The 17104-nt window shown below is 41.8% G+C and overlaps 1 protein-coding gene and 1 long non-coding RNA gene across 15 annotated transcripts in view; one reads left to right on the top strand and one right to left on the bottom strand.

Annotated features, from left to right (window-relative positions):
* The window catches only part of LOC133493203 (uncharacterized), a 34736-nt gene extending 20829 nt beyond the window's left edge, over nt 1-13907 (bottom strand). Inside the window, exons 1-2 of the long non-coding RNA XR_009792888.1 lie at nt 13548-13907; nt 13069-13287 (exon numbers count right to left, since the gene is read on the bottom strand). This is a non-coding gene — a long non-coding RNA (uncharacterized LOC133493203). The remainder of the gene's footprint in view (nt 1-13068; nt 13288-13547) is intronic.
* plxnb3 (plexin B3) overlaps nt 1-17104 on the top strand; it is a 266957-nt gene that overhangs the window by 161609 nt on the left and 88244 nt on the right. For all 14 annotated transcript variants that reach the window (XM_061806283.1, XM_061806204.1, XM_061806230.1 and 11 more), the window contains 10 exons: nt 2380-2559; nt 3011-3139; nt 3220-3320; nt 3614-3746; nt 3824-3983; nt 4113-4221; nt 10137-10245; nt 11242-11358; nt 13914-14027; nt 14110-14200. In XM_061806283.1, the coding sequence (XP_061662267.1) occupies nt 2380-2559; nt 3011-3139; nt 3220-3320; nt 3614-3746; nt 3824-3983; nt 4113-4221; nt 10137-10245; nt 11242-11358; nt 13914-14027; nt 14110-14200 (1243 nt within the window). The remainder of the gene's footprint in view (nt 1-2379; nt 2560-3010; nt 3140-3219; nt 3321-3613; nt 3747-3823; nt 3984-4112; nt 4222-10136; nt 10246-11241; nt 11359-13913; nt 14028-14109; nt 14201-17104) is intronic.

Genomic DNA, 17104 nt, shown 5'->3' on the forward strand with positions numbered 1-17104 from the left:
ACCATTCCATAAAAACTTGACTTTTTATGTTTTGGGGGAAAAAAAAATCTGAAAGGGGGAAAAAACATGTTAATTTAAAAGATTTGCTTAGCTCTGTTCGACAATTTGCTGCACATTTTCTTTCAGCGTTTTTTTTTTTTTTGTGCTGTCTCATTTTTTAGCTTGTATAATGAAAAGGAAAAAAATACAGTTCATAGCGATTGCATGATGCACAGGCAATAATGTAGGTTGCATAATGCGAGATGCACAGCACATCATGCTTCCTAACCCTATCTTTCGCAGTTTCCTTTTCATCTGTGGCATTGTGATTGTTTAACACTTTATTTATTCAGAAAAAAGTTTAGGACGACAATCAGGCCCCAAGTTGTGTTGTCATTGTTATACAATCACAGTGACTGCTGGTCGCATTTGGCATTGGCGGAATGTATATAAACCTAATTTTGCTTTAGCGAGCTATCGTCCAACAAACACATGGACATGATTATGTCGATATTAAACATTTGTTTTCTCAATTAGTAATAAGTGGGACACAACTGTGTAGTGGAACGAAATTTATTGGCTATTTTATACTTTTTTAACAAATAAAAACTGAAAAGAGGGGCATGCAATACCTTTCGGCCCCTTTACTTTCAGTGCAGCAAACTCACTCCAGAAGTTCAGTGAGGCTCTCTGAATGATCCAATGTTGACTGATGATGATAAATAGAATCTACCTGTGTGTAATCAAGTCTCCTTATAAATCTACCTGCTCTGTGATAGTCTCGGGGTTCTGTTTAAAGTGCAGAGAGCATCATGAAGACCAAGGAACACACCAGGCAGGTCCGAGATACTGTTGTGCAGAAGTTTTAAGCCGGATTTGGAGACAAAAAGATTTCCCAAGCTTTAAACATCGCAAGGAGCACTGTGCAAGCAATCATATTGAAAAGGAAGGAGTATCAGCCCACTGCAAATCTACCAAGACCCTGTCCCTCTAACCATTCACCTTGAACAAGAAGAAGACTGATCAGATTCAACCAAGAGGCCCATAATCACTCTGGATGAGATCGACAGCTGCGGTGGCAGAGTCTGTCCATAGGACAACATTCAGTTGTACGCTGCACAAATCTGGCCTTTATGGAAGAATGGCAAGAAGAAAGCCATTTCTCAAAGATATCCATAATATGTCTTGTTTAAAGTTTGCTACCAGCCACCTGGGAGATGTGGAAAAATGTGCTCTGGTCAGATAAAACCAAAATCGAACTTTTTGACCACAATACAAAACAATATTTTTTGCGTAAAAACAACACAGCTCATCACTCTGAACACAGTATCCTCACTGTCAAACAAGATGGTGGCAGCCTAATGATTTTGGGCTGCTTTTCTTCAGCAGGGACAGGGAAGACGGGTAAAATTAATGGGAAGATGAATGGAGCCAAATACAGGACCATTCTTGAAGAAAACCTGTTGGAGTCTGCTAAAGACCTGAGAGTGGGACAGAGATTTATCTTCCAACAGGACAATGATCCAAAACATAAAACCAAATCTACAATGTAATGGTTAACAAATAAACGTATCCAGGTTTTAGAATGGCAAACGAGCGAGAGGAAGACCAAAGAAAAGGTTGAAGGATGTTGTGAGGGAAGACATAAGGACAATGGGTGTTCGAGAGGAAGATGCACGAGAAAAGCTTCGATGGAAAAGGATGACAAGCTGTAGTGACCACCTAACAGGACATGCTGAAAGAAAAAGAAAAGGTGTTAGAATAGCCAAGTCAAAGTCCAGGCCTGAATCCAATCGAGAATCTGTGGGCAGAGCTGAAGACTGCCGTTCACAAACGCTCTCCATCCAACCTCACTGAGCTCGAGCTAATATTGCATGCCCCACTTTTCAGGTTTTTATTTGTTAAAAGAGTTTAAAATATCCAATAAATTTAGTTATACTTCACGATTGTGTCCCACTTGTTGTTTCTTGACAAAACATTTTAATTTTATATCTTTATGTTTGAAGCCTGAAATGTGGCGAAAGGTTGAAAAGTTCAAGGGGGCCCAATACTTTCACAAGGCACTGTATTTAAAAATTCAAAGTTTCCATATTACAGGACGTTTTCTGACCCTTTCATAGTCAAAATAAGAAAAATTCTATTCCTTCTGTGGTCACTTTCAGCAGCAAATGGGTAGCAACCTCTACTGATAGCTGCCCAGTAGTTGATCAATCGTCGTCAATCATCAATGGTGACAGCATAATTGAAGAGGAAATTACAGTATATTTGATCAGATCCATCATTACTTTATTTATCCATTATATTTTTTCCAGTTGAGAGTGATGTATCGCATGATGGGGATGATAATGATGTACAACATAATACATATAGCTGCATTTAAACTCTCGCCTAATCTGGCAGGTCTCCGTCTCAGAGTATCCATGCGGGTGGGAGCATACGCCGAGCCCCATCGGCAGTGTTGAGCCTCTGCTTGCCATGCCCACTTTCACTGCCACTACCCAGCTGACGGCTGTCGCCACGGCAACAGAGGCTGGCCATACTGTGGCGTTCGTGGGCAACCGCGAGGGACGACTGCACAAGGTGATAGCCCTTAGCTATTGTTAGCACCAGCAAGCTTGATTGTTGAGAAGACAGTGATACGATAATTATCCATTACTGTATATTGTTTATAGCTAAGCTGGACAAACTCTTGCGCTCAAGATGATTTTTGACTTTTAAATCAGTTAGATGTGTCTGGTTATTTGTAGATGAGGTAAAAAACAAATTAACGTACATGTGAAAGATATACTGGTGCATCTTTTCTAATCTTTATTTTTAAGTGGTTATTAACTGAACCTGTTGTATTTCTTTGTAAAATAATGTTTTGTATTCATTATTAATGACAATAAATTAAAGAATTATTAAATTACATTAATCAATCTGGTGGATCAAATTAAAGAATGGTACAGAATGCATGTGGCCATCAGGTCCTGGTTTTAATGGTCTGTAATATGCACATATTTGAAGTTGTCATGTTGATGCATGTGCACAGGTGCTGGTTCGGTCCAACGGATCTGGTGAAGTTTACGGGAACGTGCTAGTAGACAGCGGAAGTGCGGTCAACGCTGACCTCCTACTTGACACCAAACAACAGAAGCTTTTCATTCTGACAAATAGCAGGGTAGGTGGGAAGCATCAGTTTGCCAAGGACGCCATGTTGTTCTCATGTCTTCATCCGAAACTAACAGACACATCTGTCAGGTGTCTAAAGTTGCCATGTCGTCATGTGAGTGGAATATCGACTGTCAGTCCTGTCTGGCTACAAGGGATCTGTATTGTGGCTGGTGTGTCCTGGAGGGAAAGTAAGGAGCCCTCCTTCCCCCTTTTGGCTTGGTTTTAGTTTTAAAATTTGGATAATTTACTAAAAATTCAAAACTGTTGCTGTCAGAAAACATTTATTAACTGTAAGGTAGCTAGAACTTTGGTGTGTATTTTTTATGAAACTGTTGGTCAAGCTCCCAATTGTAAACCTTTTGAGGTGTTCTATTTTGAAGGTTCTTCTTGTTGTTGTTATCACTTCATTATGTTTTACTATGGAGGGGATAAAGAACTGCAACCTCTTAGTGATCAAATGTCTGACAATTGTTTGGTACAGATGCTGTCGCAAACATGAGTGCCAGCGCCACCTTCATGCGAATCATTGGATCTGGAGCTTTGACTCGTCCAATAAGTGCCTGTCAGTACAGAGTGTGCAGCCAGCCAATCAGAGCAAAGATCAGCAGACAGAGGTATCTTAGACTAGGAAAAAGGTGATTCATTAATTTGGTCTGCCATGTCAGATGATCATCATGTTCTGGTTTTTCAGGTAACGCTGTCGCTGTCCCAGCTTCCAGTCCTGACTGTGGCTGACTCCCTTTCCTGCGTCTTTCATCATATACCTCCTCAGCCAGCTTTCATCAATGGAACCAGTATCACCTGTCAATCACCTAAGCCAGCGTTACTCCCACTTCTGCCCACGGAAAGCGGTGAATAAACAAAGTTCTCAAAGAAATCGTCTAAGGCTTACCTTTTGCAGCTGTGTTATGCCAGCCTGCTCCCTGAAGCTACAGTATTTGCAGCTACATGTTCTTAATCTTTTGTTGTTGTTGATGTAGATCACATAATTCTGCCTCTATCGCTGACATTTGGTGATGTAACCATTAGCACGGCTACCATAACCTTCTATGACTGTGGAGCTGTCAGCCGACTCAACCAGACTTCCCAGTAAGTCAACACACTCTAACACATTGTTACATGTTATCAGACTAGAAACCCTGATTTTATTAATGCACATTTTAATAATAATCTAACACATTCTTTTACAATGGAACAAATTGCAACAATCATAGCATATTTTGACATTGTTAATGTATGATTAAAGCATGGTTCCACAGTGACAAGGTATTCTTAAAGCCCGAGTGTCATCCCTATAAATATTCTAAAAAAGATATTGTATTCACTTCAATGTCTATACGGAAAAAAAAAAAGGGAGCGGAGAGGAGAGCGCGTCATCCATGCACATGCAATTGAGTGTCCCTCGACATCCAAGTGGTCGCCATATTAGTCGCGTCATCTGTCCTTGACGTCATCGTCACTTCCGCCATTGAAAACATGCAGTGCCTGCTACTATGGAAGCCGAACAATAGAGATATTCACATTTTTCCGACGCCCCTTCTGACACCAAAGTTCTTTTCGAAAAGGACAACACCACACAACCGAGTGAAGTTACCGGGGCAATATTACACTATAGTTTCGAGCCCAAAGGGCAATATTACACTATTGTTTCGAGCCATATTCAGATGATATCCGATCACAGCCAAACCACATCCCGTCCGATCCACTCCTGCAGCGGAGATGAGCCTTGGCGGCTCATTACAGCCGGCCGGTGTGGCTTATGACCGAGCCAAGCGGTGCTGCTTTAGACACAATCGATCCGGGGCGCTTTATGCGCGCATGCGACTGAGTAACGCATTCTCGGCTGGGTTCTTCAGAGCCGGCCCCGTCGCAAATCCCGACGCGCAGCCTTCGCAGAAGCTGTGACCGCCGAATGCGGCGCCTCAGCCGGTGTGGCTGAGTTTCGGCGTGGTGCCATATAAGGAGGAGGTGGAGCCTAGCTATGTTGCTTTTAGCGGTATGTTCAAAGTCGCCGCAGTACTCGATGAACACTATCGAGACATTGTTGGTTGGGCGACGCGGACATCGACACATTTCACATGCGGATCTTTTGTTACATTATGAGAGAGACCGATTATGTGGTCCGCCCCACACTATTATTTTTTTTTAGTAGCTGTAGGCGCACGTCAACACATTTCATACACGGATCTTTTGCTACGTTATGAGAGAGACCGATTACATGGTCCGCCCCACACTATTATTTTTTTTTAGTAGCCATATAATCACCGACCTGTTATTTGGAACCCACAAAGCTCTCGTCCTGTGCACCCGTGCAATCCATTTTTCACAATCAAAAAAAAAAAAAAAAAATCGAATATGCATTGTTCTCAAATGATTCCAATGCGTATTTAAAAAAAAAGGAAATAAACCGTCAGTCACACAGGTTTATCCAAGTTCAACGTGTGACTGCAACGTGCTTCCGTGTACGGGGGCTGAAAGCGTATCCCAGCAATTTATTTTCTTTTTTTAAATACGCATTAGACTCATTTGAGAGCAATGCATATTTAAAAAAAATTGTCATGGAGAAGTTTACCAAAGTTTAACGTGTGGGCACAACAATTCGTGTACAGAGGAGCCGACTCACTGTCTTTTTCTTTTTTTCCCAATTATAGTTAATGAATGCAAGTTTGTGTAAAACCAGGGGTCATTTATTTAAATATTTGTATTTGTATTGAAAAATCTGAGTGGCTCCATCACTATGTGGGATTTATTCCTGATTGAGAACAGATCCAGCAACGAAGTATTTGTGTGTGTCCAGACTTTTCTACGCTTTCAAACACTTCCATGTAAATCTCGATGACTTACTCACCAGATACGGTTGTAGATCCGGTTGACCAAGACAAGCGGAAGCAGGTTAATAGTTCAATTTCTTATCGGCGAAAACATCGACTTCGGCATTAAATATGGGTCCTCTATGCCAAGTGTCTTCCATTTTTCCACGTATCTTCATTTATTATCACCTTCTAAATGTTTAACGGTATCGGACAAAACTCTCAGTGTTGTGCTATAAGACGTATTTTCGCGTCATCTCCAACGGACTTAGCATTGATGAATGGTTTGTTTGACCGACACTTTCGGCCAGTGACATGATTTGATGATGTAGGTGCACGAGCTCTCTACACTCCAAACACATGGAGACACATCATTCGCCAATATAGCCGACCTGTCATGAGCAAAGCCGAGCCACTGCCTTGAGAGGCGTGGCCAGGCCACTGATCTGGGCGGCGCCACCTATGACACCTGTCACAGCTGTTTCGGATTATGCACTCTAATTGACTAGCCATTTAGGTTTAGAATTTGTCACTGGCATTTGCCATTTTGTTGCGCATGCTTCACTGCATTCTGGGACATTCTGCTACTGTGTGTAAATTAGAGCAATCCTTAGTCACAGCGATTCTGTGCCCTTTCGTTTGACCACGCCATTTCACGGTTCTTAGTTTGCATCATAGTCATCGGACTTTGTTTCATGCTTTTTTGGATCTCGCCTAGCCTAGTGTTTTTGTGCCTCTGCCTTATTTTGGACTGCCTTTTGGTATCGACCTATTTCTGGAATAAAGCCACTTTGAACATGGCGACCGAGCCGCCGCTGAGCTACGCCCACGCCTCGAAGGCGACCGATTCCCGACCGCCCGATGACCACGTCCAGCCTCGACGGCAACCGATCCTTGGCTGCCTGACAACGACGCTTCGTAGGCGACCAACCTTCGGCCGCCCAATGACCACATTCACGCCTCGTCCGTGACCAATCCCTGGCCTCCTGGCGACCACTCTTCAGCGGTGACCAATCATCGAACGCCCGATGACCACCATTCAGCAGCGACCGATCCTCACCTGCCCAATGACCATGTTCACGGCTCGTGGCCTTTCGACCACGCTTCAGTGGCGACTGATCCTCGGCCAGCCGATGACCACGTCCACGCCTCGACAGCGACCGATCCTTGGCCACCTGATGACAACGCTTCTGCGGCGACCGATCCTCAGCCACCCGATAACCATGTTCACGCCTCGTCGACGACCCTTCCGGGGACGCCCGTCTTGATGGCGACAACAACTTTGGGGCCACCTCACTTTCCTGTGCTGGTGGCGACCCATCCACGGCTGCCTCACATTCCTATTCCGGCGGCGACCTCTCCGCGGTCGCATCCCATTCACTTTCTATGGCGACCGATCCTTGGGAGCCTGATGACTTTGTCTCGATGGCGGCCGCCTTCTGTTCCTATTCTGGCGGCGGATCCATCCTTTGCCGCCTCATGTTCCTTTTCCAGCGGTGACCCATCATTTGCCGCCTCACGTTCCTGTTTCGTTGGCGACCGATTCCCAACCGCCTGACAACCATGCCTTGATGGGGACCAATCTTTGGCCGCTTGATGACCACGTCTCGATGGCTACTGATTCCCAGCCGCCTTCTGCTCCTGTTTTGGCGGCGACCGATTCTCGGCTGCCTGATGACCACGCCTCGATGGCAACCAATCTTTGGCCACCTCATGACCATATCTTGATGGCAACCAATCCTCGGCGGCCTTCCACTCCTGTTTCAGCGGCGACCAACTCCCGGCCGCCTAAGGACCACGCCTCGTGGGGACTGATCCCCGGCCGCCCGATGACGACACCTCGATGGCGACCGATCCACGGCCGCCTCATGTCAACGTCTCAGCGTCAATAAAACCGCAGCAGCCACTGGCTCGCAACCACGTCCTTGGAGGTCTTCGTCTGGAGCTGTCACCTGCTTGCGTCTGGTTCCTGCTATGCTTGGCGTCATTCTGACCTGCTTGGCCGGAGGCCTCACTTTGGGTGGCCTGGTCGGCCACCAGACAGACACTACCTTAAAAGCACATTCTAAAGATAAACACGTTAGTTTAACACATTGTTACGCACTGTAAGATACTTTAATAATTCTTCATTGTGAATGGTATAGTTAGTAGATATTTGTCAGTCCTAAATATATCGAAGATACAGAGGGCCAAAATTACTTTTCCAAGAGTCCACTGTAAAAAAAAAAAAGAACATATAGCATAAAGACATAAAACATCCACATCGTCTTTGTTGTATGAAGTGATTATCAACGAAAGAGGTGGTATAGACTATAGAGTCTCCCTTAATCAGGTGGGATTATAGATGTTGTGATCACAGCAGTGACACAATATAAATACCATTATACAATGTAACACATTGTCACACACTTTAACATACTTCCATAATACTGCACATTGACTAGACATATTGTTATACCGTTACATACCATTAGCTGTACATACAGTGTGACAATGTGACATACTTTCAGGCTTAACATACTTTCATGACATTTTTATGAATGGTAACACGTTATGTAGCCTTTCATATGTTATTATTGCATTTTTACACACAACATAATCCACTATACTCCTAATTTATCATAGTTACACACTGTTTCACCTTACAACCCGTGGGTGTATTTGTTTACATTTCTTTATTTAGCAGTAAAGCTGACAGTGATGAAAGTCCTCCGGATTTTCCTGGAATTCCGGATTTTTAAATTTTCATGAAAATAGCTCCGGAAAATTGAGGGAAAATTGCCTAAAATTAGTCCGGATATTATTTGACAACATTGGACGAACATGCGTTTGAGTTCGATGTTTTGCTTTCACGAGCGTAGCCACGTTGAGGCACTAACACTAGTAAGAGTAACGCCCCTCCCCTTGGATTCTCTCAAGACGTCGCTTATTTGTGTGGTGTTGACATCAATTTACGTGTTTATTTCATAAACGTTGTTAACCAAACAAGCCTGCTCCAACCGGTATTCATCCGGAAAAAGGAAATGCAAGTTAACCGTCCCGAGTATGTACGGAGCATGTTCTGAACTGCTTCACGTAACGCGAGCGCATTTACGTCGAAAGTCATCAACATCATGAGCCATGTCAAAGGAAATTCAGTTACACCAGGGGTGTTCATTCCGTCGATCGCGAGGCAGTGTGACGCCGTAAAAAAACGAAAAAAAAAAAAACAGACAAACATTAAGACTATCATCCACCTCGTCGCTTGATTCAGATGTGGCCAATACCTCGAGCGCATGCACGTAAAGGCGAATTCTAGCAAGCCGGCCTCCTATTTACTGCAGTTCTCTGGTACGTGCGCCCCCCCAACAACACGTCACGATTGCCAACAGGAATGTTGGAATGTATTGCTAGCTTGTTGCCACAAACGCTGATTATGTTGAACTAAACTTTCTGCATTTTCAAAACATTGCAGGGATAGACTTCATGTTTATTCCTTGACAGGCCAGTGCATTTAACTTTTCTTCAGATAGAGTTTGTCAGATCAAGAATTTTTATTGATGAAAAATTTTAAATAGCGTTTTATATCATGTTCTACTAACATCAGTTTCAAATTGTCATTTCTGAGTTTGAAATTTTAGTTTTCTATTTTAGTTATAAGTACAACGCGATGTAAGAAGTTTGAGACTTAAACTTTAATAGTAATTACTACAGATCAACTTCTTTAACTTGTTTTGCTGTACGGTGTAGAAATTCTAGGATATATTTTTGTGTATATTCTATATCTATACTATAATATGTATAAAGTGGGGAAAAGGACAATTTTAGATGTCTTTTTACTGAATAGTTCATGTATCATTTTTCTTGAGATAAGATGGCATATTTTAACCATATTTTAATGACAAATGGGATTTTGTGCTATCCAGTGATAGGGGGATGTGGGGGGGGCAAAAAAATCTTGGCCTGGCCCTTGGGGAACTTCGGCCCAATTTTTTTTTTTTTTGGTCAGGACTTAGAAATTTTACTTTCAATTTTTGTCTGAATTTTGTTCACAGATATCGGCAGAATGCACCACAGATTCCATTTTTTCAAAAATTTCCCCGGGGTGCATGCCCCCGGACCCCCCTAGTACCCACATTTATTTTTCCAGGAATTTTCACGAAAGTCCACTTTCATCTCTAACCTGAGGAGGATGATCAAGATGTTATGTTTCAGGTGTCTGGCGTGTGTCGTCAGTGTGTGGAAGTGTAGCTGGTGTCCTCTGGACCAGCAATGTACACACCGCAAACGGTGTCCTAATGAACACACAACCCTCAGCCAGAAGGTAAGTCTGTCGACCTGTCCTTCTTCTCACCTTGCTATACCTGTATCAACTTCTATCTCTGAGTTATTTATCTATCAACTAAATTACAACAAAACTGAGACAATTGTTTTTGCCAATAAAAAAAAAGAGAATTGCTGTTAGTAAATACCTGGACTCTGTATCTTTAAAAACTAAAGACCAAGGTGTTCTTGGTGTTCTGATTGATTCCAAACTGACTTATCATCTACTTGTCATATTAAATCAATCACAAAAACTGCTTTTTACCATCTGAAGAAGATATCTAGAGTGAAGGCTTGTATGTGTCAACCAGACCAGGAAAAGCTCATCCATGCTTTTATCTCAAGTAGACTTGATTACTGTAATGGCCTTCTGACTGCACTCCCCAAAAAGAGTATTAAACAGCTGCAGTTCATTCAGAATGCTGGAGCTCGCATTCTGACCGGAACAAAGCGGTCAGAACATATAACTCCAATCCTTAAATCCTTGCACTGGCTTCCATTTATCTTTAGAATAGATTTTAAAGTTCTGCTCATGGTCTATAAATCACTAAATTATTTAGGTCGTGAATACATGAAAGAAATGCTTACGGAATACAAATCCAGTAGACATCTGAGATCGACTGACTCAGGTTAAATAGTGGAGTGCGGAGTCAAAAGCAAACATGGTGAAGCAGCATTGAGCTATTATGCTGCACATAAATGGAATAAAATGCACCCAGATGTGAAGTAAATGTTATATCTCATTTTCAAATACTTTTAATCATGTAAACCACATTGAATTACCTTGTGTATGAAATGCGCAATACAAATAAATTTCCTGTGCTTTGCTTGAGTTTACCTGGATATATGTTTCTCTATTTCTATTTCTGCCCGTCTGTCTGAATCAGTCTATTAATCTACCTGTGTCAGTCTGTATATATCAAGCTTTCTGGATCACTCCATTTGTCTGACCACTTGTCTGCCTGTCTCTGAGCATGTGTTTACGGTCTGTCCTCAGGACTCTACTGGTCCAACTCAGTGTCCTCAGGTGTTCGGTCTTCATAGTTCTTCCTTAATTCCGGTGGGCCTGACAAGTACTGTTGTTCTGATGGCTCACAACATGGACATCTTCAAGGTGAGAAGAAGCAACGCTGAGGATGTCACTGCCCCCCCGGCAAAAAAAAATGAAGTCTGCAAAGTAGTGACCGTTTATTTATTATATTATTATACAAATGTATTAATTTTATATCAGGGGTATGGCGGATGACTGGTTAGCACACCCACCTCTCATTTCTGTGTTCCCGGGTTGAAATATAGTCTGCCTGTGTGGAGTTTGCATATTCTCCCCGTGTCTGCACTGGTTTTCTCCTGGGACTCCGGTTTCTTCCCGCATCACAAAAACTTGCATGGTATCTTAATTGAAGGCTCGAATTTATTTGCAAGTGTGAATGGCTGTGTGTTTTTATGCAACTGTAATCGGCTGACAAGCATTTCTGAGTGCACCTCTGCAACCGTAATAACGATAACCAGTATGGAAAATGGATGGATGGATGGATGGATAGGTTTCATATATATAATTCAATGTCAATATGTGATACGTTATAGAGGTATGTTGTTCGTGCATTTGAGATCAGCATCCACGCACACTATACAAACAGATACCTATTAAAGACGAGTGTATGCATCTTGATTGACGTGAACAACAGCCCATGCAGACGGAGTTAACAGACAATTTCTTTTCCTTAAACATTGGCACCATTCCTCACACAAACTGTCCTGTCAATGTATTCAACCAAAAGCAGTGTGGGACCCCAGAATTCATTGCAGTAATGTTTTCAAGTCCAGTACAGTCTCCAAGTTTTTTTTTTTGTTGTTGTTTTTTTTACATTTGCAAATGTTGTTGTGTGACTTGTCCAATAAAGTACACTTAAACACATTTGTTGCACTGTTAGCATGTATGCCAGCACGTGTTTTAGCATGTACGTAAACTACCATATGATGGCGCTCATGAGGCAGTAAGTAAAATGCATTTTACATCGGTAAGCAGAAGAAGCTTACATTGCCCCCCCACACACAACCTGTGTAGGGTACTGATCTAAAAAAAAAAAAAAGACTGGATAGCGCATACACATCGAGCGGTATGTCGATTGGCTGAAGCCAGTTGGTCCCCATCTTGGTACTCCCAAAACATGTGGAGGACATGGTTTACAGGTTGGATTACGGTGGGGTTTTTCTCAAAGTTTGGGATGCAAAATTAAAACTGGTCGTGTGAGCTTGACATTTTTTCATTTCTGGTAACATGAAGGATTTTTAATTTTACTGGGTAAGCCCAAAAAGGCCAAGTGCAATGGAAAGAAATATAACACCGTGACTGCCAAGAACCCTTGCATGTTACCTCGGACCCGATTTCCGTGACATGTTAATTTTTCCCAAAATACGCAGTGAAGTCCTATCATCATAACATTGCAAAAAAACTAAGCATTTTTTGTCATTAAAAACATTAAATTTTAAGACAATCAGTTAGATTGTTGTCTCTGCGACGTCCTATTTCAGACAAAAAAATTGAAACTTATTTCCTCACATTTGAAAATCTAATTCATTTTGCAGAGTTCTATATGATGAAATTCATCAAAAATTTGACAGAAAATGTGTTTTCTTGCTTATCCACGGATTAAGTTTCGTAAAATATTTACATTGCTTTTTCGTGAAAAAGGTGAAGCAGAGAGTGAACAGTCAACAACAACAACCGTAAACAAAACTTTGTTCAAGTGAATTAAGATCATCTGAAAATGAAATAAAAACCCTTTACAAACAAAGAGTGTCAAAGTAAATATTTATAACTTACCTGTTGAATGTTTTCTCACAGCCACGAAACTGGCGATTAACAAAGTTAATTGCTGTTGCTGCAAGATGTATCAAGATGGTGGATGGCAACTTCAGTTTTGGTGGCCAATGAACCATCCGGTCTTTTATTTTTTTCAATCAGTGTTGTGGGCAAGTCATGACTGATAATCTAAGGAGGTCCTTAGTGCCGCAAAGCATGCTGGCAGCACCGCAAACCATGCTGGGAGGAAGTAAATGGTGTTTAGAATGCATGTTTTGTGTCCATTATATCTTGAATAATTCTTTTATTTTTTTGGTATTTGCTAGTTATGCTTTTCAGTTTGCTGTGGTGTGATCATTTTAGTTTCAATGTGACACCGTGAGTGTGACCAACATAATGACATAAGCATGTATCTTTGTTGGTGCCATTTTCAGGGGTCCTGAACGATGTTATTTTGCACAAAGCAAATACCAGCACTATATACCTGGTGGGGGGCGTACCTGTAGCGTCCCTTTTCCATGTCCACGTTAGCATTCCCCTTTAACGTCCATATGCTGTCCACAGTCACGTCCGTCTTTCCTAAGCAGCATGTTTGCAGGGAATGCTCACAGTCAGTTAGGTGTAGCGCTCATCATGGTCAAACAACATTTGCAGATTTTGGAACTCGGTGGACACACTAAGTGTGCTGCATTATACGGTGCAACATCCATTTTGGAGTAAAATTAAGACTTTTAAGTGCACCTTATGGTTGTGATAATGTGGTTATACTGTCCTAAAAAAATCCTACAATGCACTGAATTGGGAATACAGCAAGTGAACAACTATATAGCGAGGGATTATTGTACAATTAAACTGTGTGCGTGTAGGATGAAGCTCCTTATGTGTGTGTGGTGGAGATCGAGGGAGTCGAAGTCAACCTGGCAGCTATTGCCCATAAAGCTCCTGACCACACCTACTCTTTCACCTGCAGTCCCCACCAGGTAATTGTAAATTACACACAGGAACACACACAGGGTGGTCACAGTGGCTCTAATCTGGCTGTCTCCCTCTAACTCCATGTAGTTTCAGTATGCCATGAGTCGGCTTGTTTATTCTGCACTGGTCTTTCTGAAGAGAGGATCGAGGCGCATCGATGCTTTACCTGGTCTTCAACGTAAGAACTTCCAAGTATGCATGTTAGTGAATGTGCATATGAACATCCTTTGTTACACACAGTAACAAATATACGTTGTCATAAATTGTAACACACACACTAATTTGTATATGCCAAAACCGTTAGACATCGTAATTTAAGACAAATATATTGCACAATTAGAGTGCCACAACAAATATTGCTACACTCTGTCACACTATTTAACACTGTTACACAGTGTAAACTATTTTCATTAGACTTTTTTTTTAGGAATGGTAACAGACTGTAGTTACATGGTGGTTTACTGGGTTAGGGTTAGGTTTGCGAATGTTCAGAAGAACGAATCTCTTTAGTAAATGAACTGCACCAAATTGGTTTATGATATGATTTGTTATTTTAGCTTGGCTTCCACCTGCCCCCGTGAGGCAAGCGAGTTAGCTGGGAGTGGAAACAGAACTGATGATACGTTTTATCACTCATTTCTGAATCTTCGGCCAATGATCAAAGAGCAACCCGTGTGCTGGCTGGGGTGTGACTTCATTAAATGTACTGCCATGTGATTTGCGAATCACCAGCGTAAGAACCGAATGATTTGATCAACAAATCTTTTGAACGAATCCTTTTAAATGAACTGATTCGAATGAGTGAGAACACGCAAAAGAAATTCATTTGTTCAAATCCTGGCTTCCTCTGTGTAGAGTTTGTATGTTCTCCCCGTGACTGCGTGGGTTTTCTCTGGGCATTCCAGTTTCCTCCAACATGAATGATAGCTTGATTGAAGTCTCTAAACTGTCTGTAGGTGTGAATGTGCACGTGAATGGTTGTTTGTTTTTATTTTTTTATTTTTATTTTTTTATTTCAGTTCAGGGTGTACCCATCCTCTTGCTCGAAGATAGCGGGAATAGGCTACAGCACGCCCGTGACTCTTGTGAGGATTAAACTGTACAGAAAATGGATGGATAGATGGATATTAATACACTACAGCACTGACTTCCCTAGAGAAACGCTATTACATGCCATTAGTTATACACAGTGACCCATTATCACCTATTGTTACACACAATCACACAGTATTACACTTGAATAATTTAAAAACCATTGTTGTGAACAGCCGCACATTGTGACAGAGTCACATATGGTTAATTGGTGAAACAATACGTTTTGAAAAATTCAATTCATGATATTTCATAACTAAATGATAATTTATTTAACTACCCTCATTATAATGACTCCTGGGAAATCCAACTTAAACTTTGCTTTGCTTTATATTTTGTGCTTCAAATTTGAAAGAGACATACAAAAGGGTTAATTCAAGGACACCTCACGAGCAGACTAGTATTTCTCCAACAATTACAGTGAAGAAAATAAGTATTTGAACACCCTGCTATATTGCAGGTTCTCCCACTAGAAATCATGGAGGAGTCTGAAATTTTTGTCGTAGGTGCGTGTCCACTGTAAGAAAGATAATCTAAAAAGAAAAATCCAGAAGTAGCAATATATAATTTTTTTAATGATTTTTTTGTGTGATACAGATGCAAATAAGTATTTCAATACCTGAGAAAACCAATGTTACTATAAGGTACAGTCGCCTTTGTTTGCAATTACAGAGGTCAAACGTTTCCTGGAGCTGTTGACCAGGTTTGCACAGTGCAGGAGGGATTTTGGCCCACTCCTCCACACAGAGCTTCAATCGATCCGACAGGTTTCTGGGCTGTCACTGAGAAACACGTAGTTTCAGGTCCCTCCAAAGATTTTCCATTGGGTTTAGGTCTGGAAACTGGCTAGGCCACACCAGAACCTTGATGTACTTCTTACAGAGCCACTCCTTGGTTTTCCTTGCTGTGTGCTTTGTGTCATTGTCATGTTAAAAGACTTAGCCACGACCCATCTTCAATGCTCTGACAGGGGGAAAGAGGTTGTTCCCCAAAATCTCACAATACATGGCTGCGGTCATCCTCTCCTTAATACAGTGCAGTCGTCCTGTTCCATGCGGTGGTGGTGTTCTTGGGATGGAATTCATCATTTGTCTTCCTCCAAACACGACGAGTGGAATTATGACCAAAAAGGTTAATTTTGGTCTCATCTGACCACAAAACCTTCTCCCATGACACCTCTGTATCATCCAAATAGTCATTGGCAAACTTAAGACGGGCCTTGACCTGCTGGTTTAAGCAGGGGAACCTTCCATGTCATGCATGATTTCAAACCATGACATTTTAGTGTATTACCAATAGTCACCTTGGAAATGGTGGTCCCAGCTCTTTTAAGGTCATTGACCAAGTTCTGTCATGTAGTCCTGGGGTGATTCCTCACCTTTTTAAGGATCATTAAGACCCCAGGTGATATCTTGCATGGGGCTCCACTCCGATTGAGATTGACCGTCATGTTTAGCTTCTTCCATTTTCTAATGATTGCTCCAACAGTGGACCTTTTTTCACCAAGCTGCTTGGCAATTTCTCTGTAGCCCTTTCCAGCGATGTGGAGTTGTTCAATTTTGTCTCTGGTGTCTTTGGACAGCTCTTTGGTCTTGGCCACGTTACAATTTTGAGTCTTACTGATTGTATGGGGTGGACAGGTGTCTTTATGCAGCTAACGACCTCACACAGGTGCATCTGATTCAGGATAATACATGGAGTGGAGGTGGACTTTTAAAGGCGGACTAACAGGTCTTTGAGGGTCAAAATTCTCGCTGATAGACAGGTGTATAAATACTTATTTGCAACTGTATCACAGAAATAAATCGTGAAAAAAATCATACATTGTGATTTCTGTATTTTTCTTTTTGGATTATCTTTCTCACAGTGGACATGCACCTACAATGAACATTTCAGACTCCTCCATGATTTCTAAGTGGGAGAACTTGCAATATAGCAGGGTGTTCAAATACATAATTCAAATTTGTATTGTTGTCATGCTCCTGGCATC

This window comes from Syngnathoides biaculeatus, chromosome 2, assembly GCF_019802595.1.
Source record: "Syngnathoides biaculeatus isolate LvHL_M chromosome 2, ASM1980259v1, whole genome shotgun sequence".
Taxonomy (NCBI): domain Eukaryota; kingdom Metazoa; phylum Chordata; class Actinopteri; order Syngnathiformes; family Syngnathidae; genus Syngnathoides; species Syngnathoides biaculeatus.